Source organism: Lolium rigidum, chromosome 2, assembly GCF_022539505.1.
Source record: "Lolium rigidum isolate FL_2022 chromosome 2, APGP_CSIRO_Lrig_0.1, whole genome shotgun sequence".
Classification (NCBI taxonomy): Eukaryota; Viridiplantae; Streptophyta; class Magnoliopsida; order Poales; family Poaceae; genus Lolium; species Lolium rigidum.
In genome coordinates this window covers 52,020,280-52,043,407 of record NC_061509.1, presented here as the reverse complement: position 1 = coordinate 52,043,407, position 23,128 = coordinate 52,020,280, and the positions used below count along the sequence as shown (strand labels likewise).

The window sequence follows — 23,128 nt, the reverse complement described above, 5'->3', positions numbered from 1 at the left end:
TATTAAAGCTTCCTTTTATAGTAAACTTTGGTCTAAATATAGAGTACTACAAGAGTATCAAATTTAGCCTCGAGCAATCAAAGCTAGTTAGCACCCCTCATGATTAGTTGCTAGTGCTAACAAATAAAAGTGACTACTCTAGATGGGAACATGTGAAATGGGATGACTTATGATATCAACTGTTATGTCTCGCAACAACAATCTTCCTGGGATTGCGACGTATGGCATAATAGGCATCTGAACTTAAAAATCCGGGTGTTGACAACAATCTCTGGCATATCTCCTCCTTCCAGAAATTTCCTAATAACATCACATACGCTCTCTTTCAACAAATCTCAATGCTTGATATTTAACCTAGCCGTGAAACCATCTAGGCCCGGGGACTTATTCGGGTGAATCATAAAAAGAGCTTTCTGAATCTCCCAGTCTGTAAAGAGAACAAATATTTTATCATTCATGTCTTGCATAACTTTCTATGCTACGTTGTTTGTGATTACCAATATTACGAATATGTTTGGTAATTGGTTAAATGGAGTAGATAAACAATCTAAGGTATTCATTCGAGTTGGGATTTCTGCTTTATGTTGGTCTATATGGAGGGTAAGAAATGATATCATCTTTAACAAAAAACAATCTTTTCATTTCTTGCAGGTTATCCATATGATGTCACATTGGGTTCTGCTAGGGGCCCTCCTTTCGTCGGAGGGACAGCGGGATACCATGGCTTCTGGATGCACACGGCTCCAGACGGTCGCTCAGGATATCTTGTGCCAGGCTGGCTGACGACATACTAGGCGGTTACAGTGATGTGTAGTGATACTATGTTTTATCTGTTTCGCTGGTTGATTCTTGTATCAATTTTAGGTGATGCTTGAGTTGTAAGAACAAATGATTGAGATTTTTTAATAAAAGACCGTGTGCATCATCATGATGCAGAAGCCGGGGTTTTATCCCCATTTCGAAGAAAAAAAACTCCATGGAGGTATGATTCTATGATGTGAGAAGACTAGTATAGAAATTAGAAGCTAAGTTTTCTAATTCAGATTGAGTAGAAATATGTGTACTCTTTTTGTAGTGAGACAATTTTATTTGATCTTGTCCTCTGGTATTCCCCAATTTTTTATATTTTGAATAAAACGGCAGGATGATCTTTTTTTTTTAAAGACACCAATTATCCGCCCATATGGTGATCTCACAGCAAGAGAAGCTTGCCAGGCCTAGCCTAGCTAGAAAAAAGACGTGAATAATCCACCAATATGGTTATCCATCCTACTGGTCAAAGTATAATATGCTGATCTTCCTTTGTGATCTAGGAGAGGAATTTTTTAGCTTCTTGGTGGTGTGCAATTTGAGGTGACTGGTTCAGGCGAAATTTACTAAAGGCAGAAGATAGTAAGATACCAAGAAGAGAACCGCTTTAACTTGTGACAAGAACAAAAACACATTATTTTCAATATTCAGAATCCGCAGCATTCCTCTTTCTCGTCGATCGAACCTTCAACCCCGGTCGATTCAGAATCCGCAATCCCCGCGTCGTTGTCGTCATGTACGGGAGCTTTGGCTTCGGCCACCTCCTCTTTCTTCCGCGAGAGACTAAGTATCTGTTCAGCAACGAGACCGAGCTCACTCCCAGAGCTCTTCTTCTTCCCCGCCATGCCAGGCGCGCCGCTCCCCGTGGCCGTGCTCTTGGCCGGAGCGACAGAATCTCCTTCCGCCGCCATCATCACCTGTGCGTTCCTTCTCGCCTGGAGCTCCACCAGCAGCTCGTTCCGCTTCATGTACGCGTCGTCCCTCTCCTGCTTTACCCTGCACGCGAGCACAGCGAGCCTGCAGATTGTCTCGTCAGCGTAGGCAGACAGGGCCAGTGTTTTCTGCAGCTCCAGCCTGGTGCAATAGAGTTTCGCCTGTAAAACGTCGTGATCCTGCAAGACAAAATTAAGGTTTGTTAAGTTTGCGACAACATGCATAGATGATAGATGTAGTAGTTCCAAACTGTACTCCCCGCGACTGTAAACGTGTCTAATTAATAAGTACTGTAGTTTATGTGCATGCATGATGCATGTATTCTTCTTGTCTATGGCGCCGGCCAGTGTGAATGGATCGTGAAAAAGTAGTACGTACTCCGAGTCTCCGATCCTTCCCTTCACTATCGTAAAACCTTTTGCCTTTAATGTAGATTTATTTATTTTGGTGTGTATCTAGACACGTATTGATCCAAGGTCGGATACCGTCCGATCGATGTGTATGTACTATATCTAGTATGGAGTAGTGATACGTCAATCATAAGAACTTGTATGATAAGAGACAAGGTAACATGCCGGAGCAAAACGAATAAGAACATGCAAACCTCATAAAGGCGGAATATTTTTTAGTGGGAGTCGACGTTTCCGTCGACAGCGAGACGTCTTTAGTGACTTTGTCAATTTCAAGATTCGATCCGCTGACTCAGTCTTCTGAAGGTGCTCATGAGGTAGGTTGTGCGTATGTGCGTTCATAGGGGTAAGTGTATGCGCGTGTATGTAAGCGTCTACGTTTATACTATATTTCTCAAAAAAAAAAAAAACGAAGGACATGCACACATGGAGGTATTAGGCACTGACCTCTTCTTCGTCGTCGGAGGGCGGTGCCGGAGAGGCTTTACCTTTCTCCGCCCAGCTCTTCCCCATAATGCGGCAGAAACTTCCTCTCGATCGCTCTTCCGGCCGTCCTCTGTTTCCTCGGACGCTCTATGACACTATGAGAAGCTGTCCGCGCCGGACGAAGAAGACCGGATTTGGGTAGACAACCGAGAAGGAAATGCGTATGTGGAAACCGCGAGTTAAACAAGGAATGCTTATTATCGGCCCTGATTTGTACCTCCTTCCATACTTGCAACGTTAGAGGACGCGACTTGCCTCTGGTCAGTGCTCCTGTCGACGTACGTGCGTGGCGCTACTCATAGTCTAGGTGCATGCCACCTCTCTACACCCAGAAATTAAGGGATGATATGGCAGATTTTTACCACATCGTAATTTTGGAGTTGCATGTAACGACAGAGTGGGAAGCTGGATAAGCTTACATCACAAGGTTAAAAGAGATTACATAGTACTCCCCCTCTGATCCACAATAAATGTCATGTTATTAGATTATTTTTAGATTTTAGACAAATTCAGATTTAAACCACGATAGGTATTATGGATCGGAAGAAGTAGGACAAATGAGGTTAAAGCGAAATAGCAACATTGGCAATACTTGAACATCGTCTCTGTAAGTTCACTATGGATTTACTTGCGTCAGCAACGCACAAAAAACCAACAAAAAGGAGAACTAGAAATGTATTCAGATGGAACTTCGACGGCATTATTTTTACAACTAAAAAATGCTGTCACAGGCTCATAACTTCCAAAGCATCATTCCCGTGCCAAAAGTGCCGCGACAATAGCAAATGAGCTGAAGCTCACTGCTTCTTCCCAATTCCATGAGACATGTTGTAGACTCCACGACCCTGTTAGCAAAACAAGACAGCGTCACTGACTGAACGGGAACACAGGCAGAAAATCACGCAACAGATATAACAGGTGCTGCAAACATACAATCATGATCAAGCTGGAGGCAGCAAGCGCGAGGGGGATGCCGACGGAGGTGATCGCGTCGTAACGCCCTTTCAGGTGAGTGTGCTTACTCAGATTCTGGAAATACTGTTGCTGCTTAAAAAGCCTCTCGCGTGGCAAAAATGGCGCTTCTGTCATCTGCATAAGTGCATTGCAATAGAAGGAAACTAAGTCAACTTGTAGCAAGATGAAAAATAAAACGCACATTTTCAGAGAGACCTCTGAGCAGTGAGCAGGCTAATGGGCGTTCTATTATAGTCACTTTTATCATGGTGCCGATGTTGCAAAGTGTAAACGTAACAGAAATCACCCCATCACTTCTTGATGTCGGTAACCCTTTTCAAATGTCCATAGGTATTTGGCACATATGCAAACACTTGTGTGGATCAAATTCGAGAATTGTACAGCATTGACAATCTGCAGTAATATTTAATCGACGTGGAGGGAGACCTGCGGCGTGCATGTCAGTTAGACTAGAGATGCGTCAATTTTTTGGGACCAGAGTCCAGAGGTAGTAGCTTGTAAGGGTATCACCAGACAGCAAGCATGCCAACATGCATATTACATAAACTGCCATTCCGGATGGAACAAAAACCGAAAAAAAAATCATCTGGATCATGGCTAGAACGTTTAACACTAAAATCGTCAAAAGAAAATAAATGTCTTATGTGTTCAATTAATCAGGAATACATTACAAAGAGGAATTAAATCGAAACAAAATAAAAAAGATTCAACTATCAACATTTATGTGATTCACGCACAGAGACACATTATATCATATAATAACAAAGTTATTCACAATCATAATGTGTTTTGTAAAAAAAATAAACAATCATAGTGTGTTGATCCATTCTAATTTTCCAAAGAGCTCCATGGATAATGCGCAGATGTATGGGAATCGAATCGCAGGCGATCAGATTCTCAACGCTCCTAGCGAGAGCCACACATATAGCGCGAGACAGAGATCCACCGAGATCGTATCCGACTATCCGTGCATACATCGCCTGAGAATCGACCCGGGGTTAACAAGGTACGGATCGGGGGACGGCACAGGCGAGCAGATGATCGAGACAAGCAAAACGGGAGGAGGAGGAGGAGGAGGAGGAGCGCGCACCTTGTCGAGGAGGAGGAGGCGGACGATCCTTTGCAAGTTGCGACGGCTTGGGGAAATGGATCAATGGAGTTTGAGCCAGAGAGGAATGGGGAGAAGAGGACGGTGCCGAACGGGTCCGTTTACATAGATGGATTTTGGGCCCATGCATGACTGCATGAGGACATTGCTTAGCATTTTAGGCCCGTGTGGAAAATGGGAATGGACATTCCCTCTTTTTATATTTGAAAAATGTTACATCTCCTTAACTTTCTCGGACGAAGACAAAAGGAAAATAGACACCTCCATTTTCCATACGTACATCAGTGCATCATTATAATTCACCTTGTTGTATCTAATTAAAGTGCAAATGAAAGAAGATTATATTTCTGTAATTTTCGTGAGGCGATTAGACTAATTAAACAAGTGAGAGAGAAAAGATACATAAGTCTCTCACATTTTCGGCCGATTAATCTCATGATAGCATGAATCGGTGCAAGGTACATGGCAAGCTCTGTTTATGTTCAACCATGTCTATCATCGTGATCAAACCGATTGAGCTTTATCACCGTCCTACTCCAATACTCTATGTGGCGACCACATCAAGTTTTCGCACATGTTTTAAATAGGTGGCCAAATGGATGAGTTGGTGTTGTCTATGCTAACGTTTTCCGATGATGTGGAGGCAGATAACATACATCATCTCAACCAATGCACATGCTCCTAGGTTGTTGTGGTTATCGTGGGATTTGGGAATGGCCAGTCCTCCTCCTCTTTGCCATTTTCACATTCAGTGACTTAACTCGACACACGACTGTGCGGCTTGATAGCATTTCTATTTTCTATCCCACTTACTCTCTACGAAAGACAGTTTTTTCTATCTCATCTCCAGGTCCACAAAACACAATACAGCGTGGTAAAGACCCATGAGGTCAACTGAAAATTGTCGAATAATACCATCAATTTGAGGGCCTCCGGACTCACAAATCTCACCGACCTCAGCCCAGCCAACCAGCAGTGCTGCAGAGGACAACAATAATCCTGACCGACATGTCGATGATTTCTCGCGGCAATCACACCGGTAATTGCATCGCGAGAGCATTAACAAAAGCAGCAACCCCCAACCCTCCGCCCCCAACCCTAACCCTTCCGTACCCCGCCCTCCGCCGCTGCCGCCGCCGGTAGCGCCGCCGGGGGCAGAGTCCCTTGGGGCGTGGCGGCGGCGGGGGCCCTTCCTCGTCGCCGCGTGCAGATCGGCGGCCGGATCCCCACCTCCTCGATGCTTGGCGGAGCAGACGCGCGTGGGATGGGCGACGGCGGCGGCAGCGGCGGCCCTCCTCCCGTCGGCAGTCCCCTGGCGGACCGATCGGCGCGGGTGGGATGGGCGGCGCCGCGGTCTCCCTCTTCTCGTCGGCTTCCCGCAGCACTCCGGCGGGGGTTGGTGGTGGGCGGCGGCCGGACCCTCGGTCTGCGCCATGCCATCCACCCCCGCCTCTCGTTGGTGCGTGGAGGCGATCTCGGGCATCTTCCGCGACACGAGGGCGCCCGGGGCAGCAGCCTTGGGTTTGACGGAGGAGGTGGCCTCTTCTTCGCCGGAGAGGGTCGGCTCGCGGTTGGTGGTGGTGGATTTTTGATCTATCATCGCCGGCCGGCGGTGAGATGGAGGTGCATGGAAGCCGGCGATGGTGTCGCCGGTGGAGGGTTGGGTTGGCCAGCCCGGGATGGTCGCCGACGTGGGGGTCCGGCCTGAATAAAGGCGGCGGTCCTAGGGCCTCTCTTGCGTGAAGAGGAGGACCTACCGGAGGCCTGGACTCGTGATCCGGCCGGAGGGTTGAGTTCCGGAAGGCTCCGCCGGCGAATGTAACAGTGCTTTGCCTGGAGTTTGCTGGATCAGAGGTATTCGGTCGTGCGCACCCATGCGTTTATTCCGACCGTTTGGTTCTGGAGGGAGCGGCGTGAAGCTCTTTTTTCTGTGTTGACATCAAGTGACTATGGATCCATGATGAAAGTCGGAAGAAGAGAATTTCATGAAGGCCGGAGGGGAGGACTAGCTAAGGGAGGTTCAAGTCTCCGCGCTGTTGAGGGGCTTGCTTGGTGTCCGGGCTTCACAGCAGCGGTATGAAAGTGGGGGCGACAACACATGTGAAGCGCGAGTCCTACCTTTCGGGGTGAAAATCCAAGGTCCGGCCTTAGCTGGTTGTGCCCGGCGGTGACCTTGGTGGAGGCATTGTTTTGAGAGTGGGGACTATCTTCGGGGTGAAAACCTAAGATCTTTGATCGGGCGACGACGGTGTTGGAGCAATGTTCCCTTCTTGGAGGCGTCGTTTTTGGAGAGTCTGCAATTCGGGTGTTGTCATGGTGGTGGATGTATTGCTTGTTGTTAGGTCCGTGATACTCGTAGCGGGACTTTTGTTTCTTAGTTTTCTTTTCGTTTTTTTGGCTGTGTGCATCCGTAGTGCCATTAGGGTGGTGCGTTGTTGCAGAGGCTGGATGTAATTGGTATCTCTCGATATTAATATATTCCCTTTATCGAAAAAATTCATAAAACTCAGACTGATACCGCCACCAAGTCTACATATGGCTTGCATCTGCTAAATAATGACCGGTAGAGCTATCAATTGTTCATGGTCAGGTTTGTGTTGTACTCCGTTTCAAGCAGTGATATATACCAGACATGAATGACACTTGACCACTCGCAAAAAAGTTGATGAATTTTTAACATGATGTTGCTAACATAGAAAAAATGCAAGCCAGGTGCATGCCTAGAAAAGGTTCCTTGATCCGTTGTTGTCGCGTTGGCGTGTTATTGACCATTCTACGGTATGTAGATCTCACTTATTTGCTCTTCCTTGCATTTCTTCTGAATCCACAACTTGGTCGAAATATAGCACTTTAATTGATATTTGTTCTGCTAGTTGTGAATTGTGATGGTTCGCTCATGATGCTACTAATCTGCATGGTCAATAAGTATAGTGGGTTCGAACACATCCGCCACAGAAGAATAAAAGAAACCTAATATTCATGACCTTTGCATCACTACGCACATTAGTACTACTATTAATAAAAAAATACAAGCTCGGTAAGCTTCTATAGGCTGACAGAGCAACTGGAGGAGAAGCCCATTGTTGTAGAAAATTTCAATGGTCTAGTCATCATCCTTGCTTGCAATTCTAATTAGAACACTAAGTCCGTATTGCCAATATTAAGTTATGGTTGCCTCAATCTTAAACAAATGGGAGTCTCGTAGCAAGCACTCCTGAGAAACACAAGAAGCAACTAAATTCGGTCTACGAAAGAACCAATTGCATTCATGTACCATGACAAATTAATTTACGCTTTTCTATTCAACTGCCAGTATGAAATCTCGAACACTCTTTCGATGTTAGATGGACTATACAAAGATGCAGTTACTTACTGTTGCTTGAGTTATCATGACTCAAATGTTTTCACAGTTTCTATATTTTTTAGGATATGCTCATGGCAGCTCCACAACTTGCTGCGCGATGTGAATTAAGGAGATGGAAAATCAGTAAATTACTATGCCAAGCAATCAATGATTTGGTCATCATCCTTGCTTGCGGTTCTAATTTCAAATCAAGGACTGTATTTTCATTCAAATACAAAGCTCTGGCTACCTTATTGTTCCAAACGAACCAACTTATAATATGCACAAGAGGGACACTTTGACACCAGAGGGACACTTTGCAACAATTCTTCTGTCTAGCACCGTGATCCGGTCACAGTTTTGGATCGTGCTGAGCCTGTGTGCCACCACCACACTTGTCCTGCCAACTATCACTCGCTCCCGTGCCTCCTACACGACCTTTTCGAACTGGCTGTCGAGTGCACATGTAGCCTCATCCAGTGGAAGATAGTAGGGGTTCTTCAGGATGACAGCTGAACACCTCTCTCACCACACCCTATGTCATATCCATCCCTGGGGTTGCTGATGAAGTCGTGTGCATTGGCAAACCTTGCTGCATTCTCAATTTCTGCATCACTAGCTGTTTCTGTGCCATAGACAATGTTTTCTTTGATTGTGCTTGCAAATAGAGTTGGCTCCTGGCTGACCGGTTATATGTTTGCATGTCCCTGCCATCAATCTTTATCACTCCCCGAAGTGGGTCATCGAACCGCTCTATAAGCCAAACGATGATGGTTGGCTTGCCGGAGCCACTTCGACCAAACAGACAGTTGACTTGCCTGGTTGGATGCTTAATGATATTCCTTTGAATATGAACGACGGAACAGGTTGGGGTGGCTGAACCCCACTAGGCCTAGTCGGACTGGCCGAACCCCGACTGGACTGGTTGGGCTGGCCTGACTCGACTTGAGGCGGTGCAAGCGGTCAATGCGCGCGGGAAGGGCGGCTACTTGCGGGCGCTCCTCTCCGCCGACCTAGTCGGCAGCACGCGGGGTGCTGCACACCCTTGCGTATGAGCGGCCCAATAGGTAATACTGTTTTTGTTTTTGTTTTTTCAACTTGTTTCTTTTATGTATTTTTTTGAAATATTTATTTTTCCAGAAATTTTTTTTGTAGCACTAATATTTTTTTTCAAAAATATGAACATTTTAGAAATGTTGTATATTTTAAAATTTGAACAAAATATGAAAATATCTTAATATTTTTTAATTTGAACAATTTAATTAAAAATTGAACAAAACTTAAATTTGAACAATCTTCAAGTCTAAACATTATTAAAGTATGATTTTTTTCGAATATGAACATTTTCAAAATCACTGATTTTTAAAATTTAAACATTATTGAAGTACTTTCTTAATTTGAACATTTTTAAAATTCATGCATTTTTAAATTTGAACAGTTTTCCAATTTGAAAAAAATTAAAATTTAATATTATTCAAATCTGAAAGTAAAAATAAACAAAAAATAAACGGAAAAGAAAAAGAAAAACTAATAAAGGGAAAAATACCTACCTAGGCAAGGCCCACACCTGCTTGGGGGGTGTGCGATGCCAACCTGGTCGGTATATAAGTTTTGCCGTTGCTTGATGCATTGTTGTGGCCAGATTGGATCTGCTCGATCGTACGGGCAAGATCAATGATCAAGGGTGGTGGTAGGTGGGCTAGGTGGCGATGTGGTCTAGTTGAGTTCGGCCAGACTGACCAAGCTAGTCTGGTTCGTCCAGCTTAACGCGTTCTATCATTGGGTAGAGCCTAAAGAATCTTGCCTTGTCGGGTTGGCCCAACCCAAAAGGTCCCTTTCGGATTCTCTAGCATGATGCCATAATAAATTTAAAAAATGCAAAACATTTATGGAATTAGAGAAAAATTTAAAAATATAGCCATCTTTTTCCAAAATTTCTAAAAAAATTCAGGTGGCGTTGATGAACCACAAACCTCGGTACACCCGATACATTCAGAGTCCACTTTACTTTTTTTTGCGAATAGCACACTGCCATTAAAAGAAACATCGAACAGTATAAAACAATTCAAGAAAAACAAACATTACAACGAGATCCTTGAGAAGCCCTTCATCTTCAAACTCTAGACCGTGTCGGCCTGGTGTTGTCGGTTGCGGACGGGAAGTCGCCGAACTGGTCGAAAAGACCCATATCCGTCCCGGAGACGAATAAGTAGGATGAACTGCCGATGAAGCTCCTTGACGATCCGAAGATCCACACAGCCAGACAAAATCCTCGAAGACCACACCATACCCACAAGCTTCTCGACATCACCATCGAGATGGGGTTGAAGCCGGGGAAATATTATTGCACGAGACACCACCACCACCACCTGAGCGCCACCTCTACAAACAAAAACCCTCAAGACGGGGAACGAAGCCCTCGGTATTGGGAAACGGAGCCCTTCCGCCGACGAGAGCCGCGGTCTGTCGCACCTCTATGGCCCGAAGACCACAGAGGCGGCTAGATCGGAGGCGGCCGCCGATGGGAGGCAGAGAAACCCTAATCACGTGAGGATCCCCTCACGAGCGAAGGGGTACATGGTCTTCTTCACTTAACAACAAAAAAATATCCGAGCCTCTGTGCGCATGATGTTGATCTAACCGACTGTGCTACGATGCCTTCAACCAATGGTTGGATTGGAGTCCATGCTTTTTAGGGCATGTACAAATCGTTATCGCCATTTAATCTAGATATAACAAGAACACATGGTGCATAATAAGGGCCTCTTTGACAAATAAGATTCGTATATGCATTGTGTAGGATTTAGATCCTACGAGAAGTTTTTTCCTACACTAGTTGTTTGTTTCATAGTAACAGATCCTATAGAAACTAATCCTATAGAAATATTGTAGTGATCTTATACAAATAAAATATTAGATCATAGCTGAAAATTTCCTTTGGCATAATAAAAAACAACTCATCTTCCTATAAAGATTAAACTACCCATGATATCTCAATCTTATGCTTTTCATATGTCTATGATTTTTTTATCCTATAAAAAATGAGCCCTAAGTTATATATTTTATAGTCTTTTGTAAAAGATATCCCAAAATATGTCGTGACAAAAATTGGTGTGCATGCCTTATTGATCGATGTTTTTTACCTTGTGTCGTAGCAATGTCGGACATAAAAGTGTCGTACGTGAAGAGCGGTCTAATTTGGATGGGATTTGATTTTGGATCCTGATTTCCGGACACATTGTGGCCGTTCCCGATCTAGGATTATCAAATTTTCAATGGATAGATACGTAGCCAAGAGGGGAAGAAGAAGCTAAAAGATCGGAAGAACGATGGATAGAGGGAAGAGGGCGGTGGACTGGCCGCCGACGGCCGACGAGAGGAAGACGAAGAAGCCATGCTGCGCCTGCGATCCTCCTACCACCGCCACTGTACCAGAGATCTCCTCCCTCCTCTCGTCGCTCTCCGTCGCCAAGCGGCACCGCTCTTCCGCCGCCGACGATGACCACCACGCGCTCAAGCGCCCGCGTCACCATCACCACGATGCCCTAGCCCAATTACTACACGACCGCATGCGAGGTACGCACGCACCAAATCAAATTCTCCACTCGTTTCAACCACTTTTCACATCAATCAGTCAATCCAATCATACCTCTCGACATTGCAGGATTGGAGATCTGTTCCGATGAAACGGGCATGGAAGACACTAGTAATAGCACTACCCTGCCGCCGCGCCGTGATTGGTCGAGCTTCACGCCGGACATGCTCCGGCTGATATGCGGCTGGCTCCCGCTGGCCGACGTCCCCCGGTTCGCCGCTGTGTGCAGGCACTGGAGCTCGTGCGCGTTCCCGGTCTACCCGGCCGACACCGCCCCCGTCCTTCTCAGCACCGTGGTCACCGGCAATGGCTTGTCGGTCCGGTGCTACCATCCCTGCCTGCACAAGATGTTCGTCATCGCCACTCCTCCCCAAACACGTCTGCCTCAAGGCAGCAGGGTCTTCTCGGCTGCCGCCGACGGATGTCTGATGCTCAGGACGACGAGGAAGACCGTCCTGTTCGCTCCTCTGCTGGATGATGGCGGCTCCGTGTTCGAGACTCCGCAAAGGGAGGACGACCAAGGTTTCATGTGCTGCGCGCCACCGCAACACGATGATGATGATGATAGTCACTGCAACAACCACAAGGTTTTCGCCGTCTACCCAGAATTGGACGCCATCAAGATTCAGAGCTGGGATGGGCGAAGCTGGAGGAGCTTTCACAATAGTGCAAATTTCTTTAAAACGTCCTTTAGCTGCAACCCGGTGATGCACAGGGGGAAGCTGTACTGCCTGGGCCAAGAGGGGAATTTAGGGGTGTATGATCCCGGTAAAATCAAATGGAGAGTGCTTCCTAAACCAGCCAGTTTCGGTTCAGAGTTTCAGTACAAGAATTGCTACCTCGTCGAGTCGCAGGGGGAGCTGCTCGCTGCTCTGACGGGCGGCAACAGCGGTATGCCTGCTATTCATGTGCTGAGGCTCAACGAGAAGAAGATGAAGTGGGAGAGGATGGAGTCATTGGGTGGCCGCTCCCTCTTCACCGGAACCACATCGTCGCTGTCGATGGCCAGGCCGCCCCAATCCATGGCAAACAAGGTGTTCCTTCCCAGGTTCTACGGGCGTCCTCAGGTGATACATGCAGAACTCGCAAGCTCTGGCGGTCGTCTCTTCTTCGTGGCCAAGGAGGCAATGCCCAAGAAGGATGAAGATGGCGGCGGTGGTGCCTGGTGCTATGACCTCGATTCAGACTTCCATAGACCATTTGCAGGGGCTTCGTGCAAGAATCTGCTGCAGCATGTGTGGGTTCATCTCGGCCGTGTTGCTTCGCCCAGGAATGATTTAATGGTTATAGGCTGACATTTGTGGACGAATGGTCAATCAAAATTAGTCATGTCATATCTCATGTAGTAGTACCAACGATGAAGATTACATTGTAAATATAGTATACCGTAGTTATTGACTAAGATTTAAATTCTAGCAGTACATAATAATATATCTATAATCGAGTTCTTCTGAAAATTGATCCTACTCTGATGTTGTTGGAGTGGAACTGATCTAAGATGATGACGCTGAAGTGTTGCGGTTGAGGTTGATGTTGAGTGGGACGCCGGGCGTGGGCTCCATGACCTGCACCTGTGGGAGTGCCTCCCGGAGCAGAGCCTTGAACGCCTCGATGGTGCCCTGCGTCGTGAGGACAGCGGTGAGGAGGCCCTTGGCATCGAACTCGCCGTTGCTCATGGGCACGACGTAGCTCGGCCGGAGCTGCTTGGCGAGGTCGACGGCGTCCTCCTGGCCGGAGACGAGGGTGAAGTTTGCCGGGAGGAGCTGCCTGACGACGGGCGTGATGAGCACGTCAGCGCGCAGGCCCCTGTCTCGCAGGAAGGCAGCGTCGTAGACGCAGTGAGGCTCGTAGTAGAGGCTATGCCCAGTTGTGGTGGTGATGATGATGTAGCCGTTCTCGGGGCGCTGCCAGGGCGGGCCGAGCACGGGGCCGGCGGTGGCGAGCACCTCGATGGTGCCACCGCCAACGGTGATGGACTCGCCTGGCTCGATGTAGGTGACGTTTGTGAAGGGGAGCGCGGAGACGATGGGCCGGGCGTTGGGCGTGGTGACGACCGGTAGGTTCGGCGTGGCGGCGGAGATGCGGGTGAGCGTGCGGAGGTGGCAGTGGTCGTCGAGGCTCTGGGTGATGAGGAGTAGGTCCACGCCGGCGAGGTCGAGGCCGTCCTTGTTCTTGAGTGTCTTCTTGGCGGCGTCGAAGAGCCAGGGGATGCCGAAGTCGAGGTTGCCGTCTAGGATGGGGTCGACGAGGATGCGGAAGCCGCCGTCCAGCTCCCACACCCACCCGTTGAACTCCAGGTACGTCAGCTTCACCGTCGTCGTCGCCTCACTTGGGGTGATGGTGGTGGAAGAGGACTCACTTGTGCTGGCGCTGCTTCTAATTCTTGGGGCGCGGTGGCAGATTGCTGCTGGCCGACGAGGTGACCACCATGATGGAGGAGGAGAGCAGTACTGTGGTGGGGAGAAGACGACGGAGGGAGGACAGAGGAGGCCGGCCATGGCTGCAATCCTTGTCGATCCCCTTTCCCTAGAGACTCCATCCAAAGGTAGAGGAGGTAGTAGTTGAGCGGTTTGGTGGGTGGAGCGACAGCCACTTGGCCGCCTCCTGCTCCAAGCCTCCAACTGCTTGAAATAACTTGTCCTGGTCTAGACTTTGGAGTATTTTCTTTTAATTCTTGCTCTTTATTACAGAAAAAAAAAACCATTTTTTTCCTTGTTACTGCCCACAAGTACAGCTGGGCAAATGGTAGTACTAGCACTCGACACACGTAGAGGATTCCCTCCAAAGAAGAAAATATAACACTAAAAATGGATTTCCAAAGCTGGAGATGTCTGCATTTCAGTACTCGCTCCGATCCATATTAATATGAATCGGAGGGAATATTACATCAGAATTGTCCATCCTTTTCTTCTTTCTTAAGATCAAACAAAAGCACCAACAAACTAGCCAGCAGCATCGTATCACATGCCAATGCCATCCCTTTTACTCACTCAGTCTGAATTCAGTATAAGGAAAAAAAAGGAAAGAAAGGAATTTTGTGAGATTAAGCGACGTTCTTCTCGAATTGCATACGAACAAGTTTGCATAGTCTGACTACTGACATCTGACTGAAATGCATACTTAGGTTTGTAGTGAATAATAGTGATATCAATCGGAGAAAAATCAAAAGAAATCATATAAACAGATACTGCAAAGATAAATTCCAGTGTCGCCATGACGATCAGCATCAGAGCACCGTCAACAATCTGGAACATGTGTGTAGCATGTGAAACTAAATTCTGGTGCCTTTGTTATTCATATGGAAAGCTCATGTGTGACGGTTCTTCCTAGTAATTCATGTTGAAATGCCGAGTAATTTTATTTCCTCACATTTTACAGTAGCGACTTTCTCACCGTAGTGAAATATTTCTCTAACCTTCATACAGCTTGCTTTATCTTAGTATTTCATTCAGCTATATTTTCAATCTTAAATTGCTAATACAACATATACCTAATGGCTTCCCCCATGCCGATTCACTGCAGCCATCGTCCATGGTAGTTAAGCTCCGATATGCACGACGACAGCGCTTCCCTGACCATCTTGTTGTTGCCCTCTACGTACAGGACGTCTTCAAACAAACTCTTTGCCTGCTCCAGAAGCCTGATCTTCTCCTTGTTGTTCCGAGAGCGCAACTGGGATCGCTGCTGTAGCGTGCTGCCCCATCGGTAGAGAGCTGCAACGCACACCAACTTAAACATTAGAGCACCATACACAACAAAAGGTAGGAAAATGAAAGATCGTGTTCAATATCGTAAGAAAATTCTGGTGTAAATAAAATAGAGCGGTATCTAACCTTCTGGAGCGTAGGTGTTGCTTTTAGATAACATGGCGTCAAACTTATCGATCGCAGCCAAGTACACCCGATCTGCATCAACTGCCGCTTCCTGCATCAGTTAATTTTTCCAGTAAGTGTAATTAGAATATAAGTTCCAAGTCAAATGCACATATAACAAAAACCATGAATCAAATTAAACACCTAGCAGCATGCTACTCTATCAGAATGTGTTGATGAATGCTTAGCTTTTGAGTTTCTAGGGTGTTCACATCACACTGAGTTAAATTATTGCAAGAAAACTAACATAGATGTTCATAATTTCGTTTTACCAACATCACAGAGAAACTATGCAACAGTTTTATAGGATTAAGCATAAACAGTTTGATGATCTTATGGCATGGATAGGTAGTCTCTAGTCTGCCATAGCTTAGCAGTGTACAGGCAATTCTTTTCACATTTCCCTTGTAAATGATGTAAATATTGTAACCTTTTTGTGAGTTCGAATAAGTTGGCTGTGGGACTGTTGCCTCACAGTTCATGGTAAACGAAAAACTATGAAACAGTGTTTGTGCCATAGCCACAATAGAAAGGTGCTTAATAGATGTTGATGTCCATACCGGTCCGATGTCGGCGAGCAGTTGGCCACGGAAGGTAAGCGCCAGTCCCCAATTGTACAACGCCTTGACATCACCCGAATCAATGGACACAGCCATTCTATAGCTTCTCCCGGCCTCAACAAGGAGGCTCTCACACTCCTCGCAAACATCAACTAGCGCGGACGAAATGTTGTCTCTATTCAGTATTCTTCTATCCAGCTTACCGGACCGCGCGACACGCTCTCTTCCACTGAGATAAGCTCCGCTGTTGGCCAACAGCGTCCTCAGCTCGCGGCTGATCTTGAGCTTGAGCTCTCCATGGAGGAGGTACGTGTTCCCCAGCTGACCCACCGCTGCCAAGCTCGTCGGCCTCAACGCTACAGCTGTGGACAAAAGGCTTGCTGACCTGTACAGCAGCGCGTCCGCGGCTTCTTCGTCATCCCTAGCCATCATGCACTCCCTCGCCTTCCTCAGGATCTCTGCAGCCTCCTTAACGTTGCGGCTGAACTCTTCAGCATCTGAACCCATGGCCCCATGGTCTGAAAGTGTAGTTTCATCAGCACTTACAGTGTTACTCACGGATTCATCAGCTGGTTTCTTCCGTGCTCCACTTGCTCGGCTCTCACCGCCGTTGCGGCGCTCAATCTTCAACCGGTAGGACCTGTCCCGGATCTCGAGCGTCCTCTCGAGCAAAGAGGACTCGGCGGATTCGGTTGCAAACCCATCGCCATCTTCAAATGCAAAGGGGTCGTCGGTCCGCACACCTCTGCCACCGCGCCTGTGCTTGAACACCAGCCTCTCCAATCGCTCGTCTCCCTGCCCACTCTCAGAACTGAACCCTGCATCGTCCGGCCCATCATCGGCATCCTGTCCATCGAACGGCAGCATGTCGAGCGGCCTCGCGGTACCGACGACCGCTGAACCCAACGGCTTGTCTTCACCAATGCCGGCGCGTTTCGTCCCTGCGCGGGCCGACGCCGTGCGTTTATCCCCATCCCCTTGCTGAGCATGAGCTACACCAGCAGCGCCTGGATCAACTTTGGAATCGGTCACGGCAGAAGCAGCAGGGGCGACGACCTTGGGGACGGCGGGTTTCTTCCGCCGCGAGGCGAAGCTGAGGTCCCGCAGGGCGTCCTTGGCCCAGGTCCCGAAGTAGCCGGCGACGTCCCTGGCCACATCGCGCAGCGCGTCGCCCTCCGGCGCGGCGCCGCTGGCGTTGGTACCTCCGGCCTGGCCGTACGCGGCGGCCGCGCACTCCCGGACCGCATCCCGCGCGCGGTCGAGGGATTGGAGGACGAGGCCTTCGTCGGAGGAGGAGGAGGAGAGGAGGCGGTCCTTGAAGGAGAGGAGGCGGGCGTCGAGATCCGCGAGGAGGGCGGCGAGGCGCTGGTGGTGGTGGGAGGAGGGGGCGGGGGCGAGGTGCCTGGCGGTGGCGAAGCCGGCGGCGAAGGTGGCGGCGAGGAGCGGGATGGGCGGGAGGCGGGAGAGGGAGAGGGCGGCGGCGGCGGGGAGGAGGAGGAGGAGGAGGAGCGGGGCGTTGGGGCCGGCGGCGATGCGGAAGAACGCGGGGTCCGGGTCGGCGGCGGGGAGGTCGGCCCAGCCGTTGTAGGACGTGCTGGTGGAATGGATAGGTCGCCGGCGGGAGCGGATGGAGAGGGGGAGATGCGGGTGGCGGAGGCGGAGGCTGGAGGGCCTCGGGAGGAGGAGGAGGAAGAGAGGGCGCGAGGAAGAAGAAGGGAGAGTAGTGATGGAGCAGCACGGCGAGGAGACCGCTGCTGCCATCTTCTTCCTCCCACTCCCCTCCCCGGTTTTTCCGTCTCTCTGTACCAATGATCGGATGATGTACACACACACATGCTTCATATTTATGAAATCCTTTTACACATTCGTGCAATCGTGCGACGAGTTTTCACTGAAAATCATGCAAATTTTAGCAAGATCCGGCAGGCGCTACGATACTCAACATCATGTAACAATTCAGTTCTTCGGAACTCTTCGTTCCCCCTCTCCGGCTCCTTTCATTGAGAAGTCAGCTAGTAACTCCAAAGCATTATAGTATATGTTGGTACATGGTACAGGGATATAAATACAGGTGTAACACCCGTTTGTTACAAACCAAATTGTATACAGCTACAATTGGTAATCTACCTATAATACATAGTTTATCACCCTCCCTCAATCTCATTTCATCCGAGGTTGAGATTGTAGCGGCTTGGAACAATGGCATAGGTAGCGGTTTAGTAAATATATCTGCTAGTTGATCCTTGGAGAAAATGAACCTGATTTGAAGCAACCTCTACGCAAACCATTCACGAATAAAAGTGAAAATCAACTACAGATATGATTTGTATGAGCATGTAAGACTGACTTTGAAGAAAGATATGTTGCTCTAATATTATCACGCCACGAAATAGGTGGATTATCTTCAGAAACTCCAAGTTCACCTAGAAGAGCATGTACCCGAATAAGTTTAGATGTTGCATTGGCAAGTACCTTGGTAACATAAGAGAGATGTTAATCATACCAACGATCACCCCGGGCGGAACGGGGTTGTCTACTTGTCTCTAACCAAGGAGCAAGAGGTGATGATGACTCCGAATTTATAAACCAGCATGAAGACACCAATGTCTGTCACCTGATATGAATTTACTTCTCCGATCAAAGACCTCTCCATGAATTATTAACCAGCAATACTCGAATGTAAAATCAGGTGCGCAAAAATTCAGCATTTAGTGACATAAAAATGCACGGAGCTTCAAATTTACAATACTCCATGCATTTAGTGACATAAAAGTTCAGCTCTAACCGGTATTGCGACAAGAGCATGAAGGTTGCCTCAGTCCAAGCACTACTAGGAAAGTAGCTATAACTAGAAAAACTTTATGTGGTGCATATAAAAGTGCAGGGAAATACAATTGTACACACAAGCATGGGTATGGTAGCTATCTTCACCATCCATTGCTTTGAGATCCGGAGAACATGTTGTGCTATTTTTTCCATTTCATCTTTTTCCTGCATTTTCATAGGTAACAAAAGAGCAGAGCACACTGTAGCGATAAGACATAAAGGCGTAAGATTCCTTTCCCAACAGGGCTACACAGTAACGCTCACGTAGACTCTGAGCTATGTCTGTAGCCTTTTTTCTGCCCTAGCGTGCTTCGTCTTCCTCTCCATCGAGACCCTGCTCCTATTGCTGCTCTCAACCTCGCCTCTTCATCTGCTACTCTTGACCTTCCGCTCACCGTGAGTGGCATCGGTAAGAACCGGAACCAGAGCCAAGCTCTCATGTCTCCTCGGCGGCAGTCGCAACCACCGCCTTGACCTTCTGCGCGGCCTGGGTGGGCTTTCTCCTGCACGCTTCCTAATAGAGTCCTCTTGCTCAACCTCATTCTCCAGACTCCGCCTCGCCTGTCTCGCGTTCCTTGGCGAAACACCCACGAGCGCCACAGCGCGACGCATACGCCTCGGAGGCGTCCCCTCCATCTCCGTGCTCGCGCCAGCGACACGACAGAGTGGATGGGTGGCGGAGTAACTGCATCCCAAAGCAGCCGCGCCGGCGGCACGGCAGAGAGGACGGGTGGAGAAGTAGCTGCACGGCGGAGCACAAGCAGCATAGAAGTAGCTGCACGACGGAGCAAGGTCAGGGGCGGACAGAAAAGCTGGCTCTTTGCCGGTGGCCAGAGGGGAGGATTTCGTTGGAGGAAACTCTGTGCCGGCCCTCTGATTTGGATAGGTACAGAATCTCTACCCAGCAGTAGGGTCCTAGCATGGACCGGTGGCTGCAGGTCACGCCGAGCAAAGAACGGAGAAAAGAAAAAATGACGTTACATATAAAATAGGCGCCGGAACAGAATGGAAAAACAAAAAACCAAACTGTCATAAGTGTTAGAAATAGGATTAGCTTAAGTCTTAAGCTAACTAGGCAGTTACTTTTGTCCAACAGCCGTGTCTCTTCGAAGGGACACAACCTTGTAAACCGCCTTTATTGGTGCCTGTTCGCTGGGTATATATACCCCCCAATCATCAATGAAATCAATAGTTCATCTCTCAATACTTTTACTCTAAACACATTATCACGCACTTTGTCTCTACCGAGAGCACAAGGCCAAGAAGACGATGGAAAAAAAACGGGAAAAAGCAGCACCGCACGAGCGGTCCGGCGAGCGACAGCAAACTCTCCGGCATGACGCGTCGCCCGGCCGCTCCTGACGGAGGCCATCAGCCCCGACGCGACCACGGCCTCTTCGCCGCGGCTCCTCCCTGCAGCGCGAGGAACGGCCAAAACGCCGCGCGGCTGCGGCCCCGGCACGCGCCATGAACGGCGTGGCCCACAGCAGGCACGCGTAGCCGCGTCCTACGACGCGCGGCGCGCGGCGCGCTCGTTCCTACGAGGCGACGCCCCTGACGGTGCTCCTCCGAGCATGTAGCATCGGCCCCCGGCGGAAGCCAGTCCCCGACGCTTTCTCCTCCCAGCCGGTGGCCGCCTACGCGCGACGAAGACGACCTTCAACCACGGCGCGCCATGTAGCCTTCGGCTCGGCCCTCACGGCGCAGCAGCGCCCGCGGACACGGCCCTCGGCCTGGTTCCTCCAAGCACGGAGGGTTCTTCAATCTATGGCCTCGCCGCACGCACTACGCCCTTCAGTCCTCTGGACTCCGGAGCAAGGCGATGCCCTTGTGAAGGAGGCTGAGCGCCTGCGTCGAATAATGGGGAATTTTATTTTTTGCCCCACTTTACTTGGTAACTCTACAATTTGCCCTCATTTACTTTGACCTCTATTTTTTGCCACTCTTTACTTTGGTAACTTGATTATTTGCCCTTTTGATTTATTTTCATTTCTTTGGAAGATTTAAGACAAAACTCAGTGACACAAATGCCCCTGGCTGCATAGAACCAGATTGGTAGCCCTTTTCTCCTCTGTTTAGAACGGGGAAGGGAAGAACCCTAGTTGGCTAATGGTGCAGCTGCCGCCAGCGCCGCCGCTCGCCGCTGCACCTTGGCCGACGTCGCCGCACCTCCTCCGCTAGCCGTTTCCCCCTTGCGCACCTCTGCAGCTTGTCCCGCGGCCACATAAATTCACCCAAACTCGTCATCTGCATCCAAATCGAAAGCGACCATCGACGATTAGAGGAGCAGGAACGGACGTCGAATTAGAATGGGAGAAGTACAGGCGACCAGCCAACTCATCGCTGACGACCGGAGCCGGCACAGGTGGAGAGCGAATCGAGGCGGTCCTTCGCGGGGAGATGTCACCGTACTCCTCATATTCCCGCCGCCAACCGCCTTTTGCACCTCCAGCCGTCGTGGGAATTTGCCGCCGCTGCCACCGAACTGCTCCGCTCGGGGCTCGAAGGGAGCAGCGCGAGCTCAATGACTTGATCCAACAGATACGTGTGTCTTTTGGTCTTTAGCCATGGGCCAGGCCTGTAATGGGGCAAATAATTGATTGTCAAAGTAAAGAATGGCAAAACGTAAATGTCAAAGTAAATGAGGGCAAATAGTAGAGGTACCAAGTAAAGTGGGGCAAAAAATAAAATTCCCCTCGAATAATTGATTCGTACAGAGCACAAAGGAAGCGATAGGGAAACCTTATCTCTTTCGCCAAATTTGCAATTTAGTCTGTCTAGTTTGTTAAATTGCACATATATAACTTACAAATGGACCTGCATACTCGCTGGTTTATGCAGATTAACAATCTGTTTTGTATTGGACTTGCCATCAGGCAAAATACTATCTTTTAGTTCAGCTCTCTGCCTTGCTGCATATTATAAATAAAGAATCACATGGTATATACATATGCCTCTAGCATTTTATAACATACAAAAAAAAGAGGATAACACACAATTTTGGTACACCAAACTTTATTTGTAATTGAAATTATTATTTTCTTACAAGAAAAATCACATTAAAATTTTATGAGATAAAATTGCCAGTAAATATGCGACTATCTAAAGTTCATTGCAAATAGCAAGGTGATGGCATAAACTATATAAATTGCAGATTATTCATTATTGTGATATGAACATATTTGCCTACTCGACGGCATTTTTTTTTCTCCAAATGTGCTTTTCTAAATATATTAATATCAAAGTATAACCAATGTAGTAGGATAAGGCATCTACTATGCTTCCTACTACTAAGAGATGTACTCCATAAATATGGAGAAAATCTATGTGTTAACTTACTATTTGAGATCAACACACACATATGGCATGGAAGCACTAGCTTAACATTCAATTGTTTCTCTAGAGCATACTTGTTGTTTACCAAAGGAAATTTTGCTATCAAAGTAAAATTAAATTTTGGCATCATCACTGCATGCTTCTATTACATTGGTATAAAGAAAATTGTGGAACCTATATCAGTTGTTTTATGTCTATCAAGACAAAGTCCATCATACATAGCAGTGTTTTTGCTCTTGACAAAACTACTATAGGTTATCCATTATAGGGTGATAATTATATTCACCACAAATAACCAATGTCAAAATACATATCTATGTTTTGGCATTAAATTTAAGATCTCCCATCATTTTGGGTAAGAATTCCAAAGAATTGATAGAAGTATCATTTAATATCTCAATATTGAATGTCTACCCGATGGTCATTAAGGAATTACCTCGACCATTAATATGCTCAATCGAAGAATTTTTCATAAAAATTATTTACTATCATAATAAATGAGTTGCATGATCATCTCATGCGGGGCTAGAATCTCCATCAAAGGAATTCACTTAACTCAATTAGATGAGAGAAATTGGATAAATATCTATACCTCTTTAAATCTCCACCAACAAGATATTTGTTGTATAAACACAATGCCAATAGGTTCTCATTCACTTTTGAGGATTTCTAATCCACTGTAGTTATTCATTTCTGTTGTCTATAAAATCAGCTCCAAGTTTATATTTTGTAGTTTCAAATATAAGTCTGATTCAAATACCTCAATGAACTTTACATCCTACTTTGATGGTAATGTAAAAACATTATCGTCTTTATTTCAGGCTATATGATGTCTTCTTATATAGAATCATTAGATACACCCTACGGGTGATAT

The 23,128-nt window shown here is 47.5% G+C and overlaps 4 protein-coding genes across 4 annotated transcripts; 1 reads left to right on the top strand and 3 right to left on the bottom strand.

Moving 5' to 3' along the window:
- Positions 1–3,436: 3,436 nt before the first annotated feature.
- On the bottom strand, positions 3,437–3,734 carry LOC124686452. Its single transcript, XM_047220396.1, has 2 exons — positions 3,573–3,734; positions 3,437–3,484 (listed from the first exon to the last, which is right to left on the bottom strand). The coding sequence occupies exons 1-2, from the start codon at positions 3,732–3,734 to the stop codon at positions 3,437–3,439; spliced, it is 210 nt and encodes a 69-aa protein (XP_047076352.1).
- Positions 3,735–11,394: 7,660 nt separating this feature from the next.
- Positions 11,395–12,980, top strand: LOC124689734 (F-box protein At3g56470-like). The gene is made up of 2 exons (XM_047223215.1): positions 11,395–11,641; positions 11,730–12,980. The coding sequence occupies exons 1-2, from the start codon at positions 11,395–11,397 to the stop codon at positions 12,953–12,955; spliced, it is 1,473 nt and encodes a 490-aa protein (XP_047079171.1). The 3' UTR covers positions 12,956–12,980.
- Positions 12,972–14,221, bottom strand: LOC124686451. Its single transcript, XM_047220395.1, has one exon. The coding sequence runs from the start codon at positions 14,156–14,158 to the stop codon at positions 13,154–13,156; it is 1,005 nt and encodes a 334-aa protein (XP_047076351.1). The 5' UTR covers positions 14,159–14,221; the 3' UTR covers positions 12,972–13,153.
- A 744-nt stretch (positions 14,222–14,965) lies between these two features.
- LOC124689732 lies at positions 14,966–17,853 on the bottom strand. The gene is made up of 3 exons (XM_047223214.1): positions 16,093–17,853; positions 15,494–15,584; positions 14,966–15,373 (listed from the first exon to the last, which is right to left on the bottom strand). The coding sequence occupies exons 1-3, from the start codon at positions 17,851–17,853 to the stop codon at positions 15,174–15,176; spliced, it is 2,052 nt and encodes a 683-aa protein (XP_047079170.1). The 3' UTR covers positions 14,966–15,173.
- Positions 17,854–23,128: the final 5,275 nt, after the last annotated feature.

Excerpts from the sequence above, each read along its gene's own strand:
- LOC124689732 (XM_047223214.1), bottom strand. The coding sequence starts at position 17,853 with ATGGCAGCAGCGGTCTCCTCGCCGTGCTGCTCCATCACTACTCTCCCT. Across the intron at positions 15,585-16,092 it reads TGCTCGCCGACATCGGACCG|GAAGCGGCAGTTGATGCAGA; the intron begins GTATGGACATCA and ends TAACTGATGCAG. Across the intron at positions 15,374-15,493 it reads CAACACCTACGCTCCAGAAG|CTCTCTACCGATGGGGCAGC; the intron begins GTTAGATACCGC and ends TGTGCGTTGCAG.
- LOC124689734 (XM_047223215.1), top strand. The coding sequence starts at position 11,395 with ATGGATAGAGGGAAGAGGGCGGTGGACTGGCCGCCGACGGCCGACGAG. Across the intron at positions 11,642-11,729 it reads ACTACACGACCGCATGCGAG|GATTGGAGATCTGTTCCGAT; the intron begins GTACGCACGCAC and ends TCGACATTGCAG.
- LOC124686451 (XM_047220395.1), bottom strand. The coding sequence starts at position 14,158 with ATGGCCGGCCTCCTCTGTCCTCCCTCCGTCGTCTTCTCCCCACCACAG.
- LOC124686452 (XM_047220396.1), bottom strand. The coding sequence starts at position 3,734 with ATGCAGATGACAGAAGCGCCATTTTTGCCACGCGAGAGGCTTTTTAAG. Across the intron at positions 3,485-3,572 it reads CCTCCAGCTTGATCATGATT|GGTCGTGGAGTCTACAACAT; the intron begins GTATGTTTGCAG and ends TTTTGCTAACAG.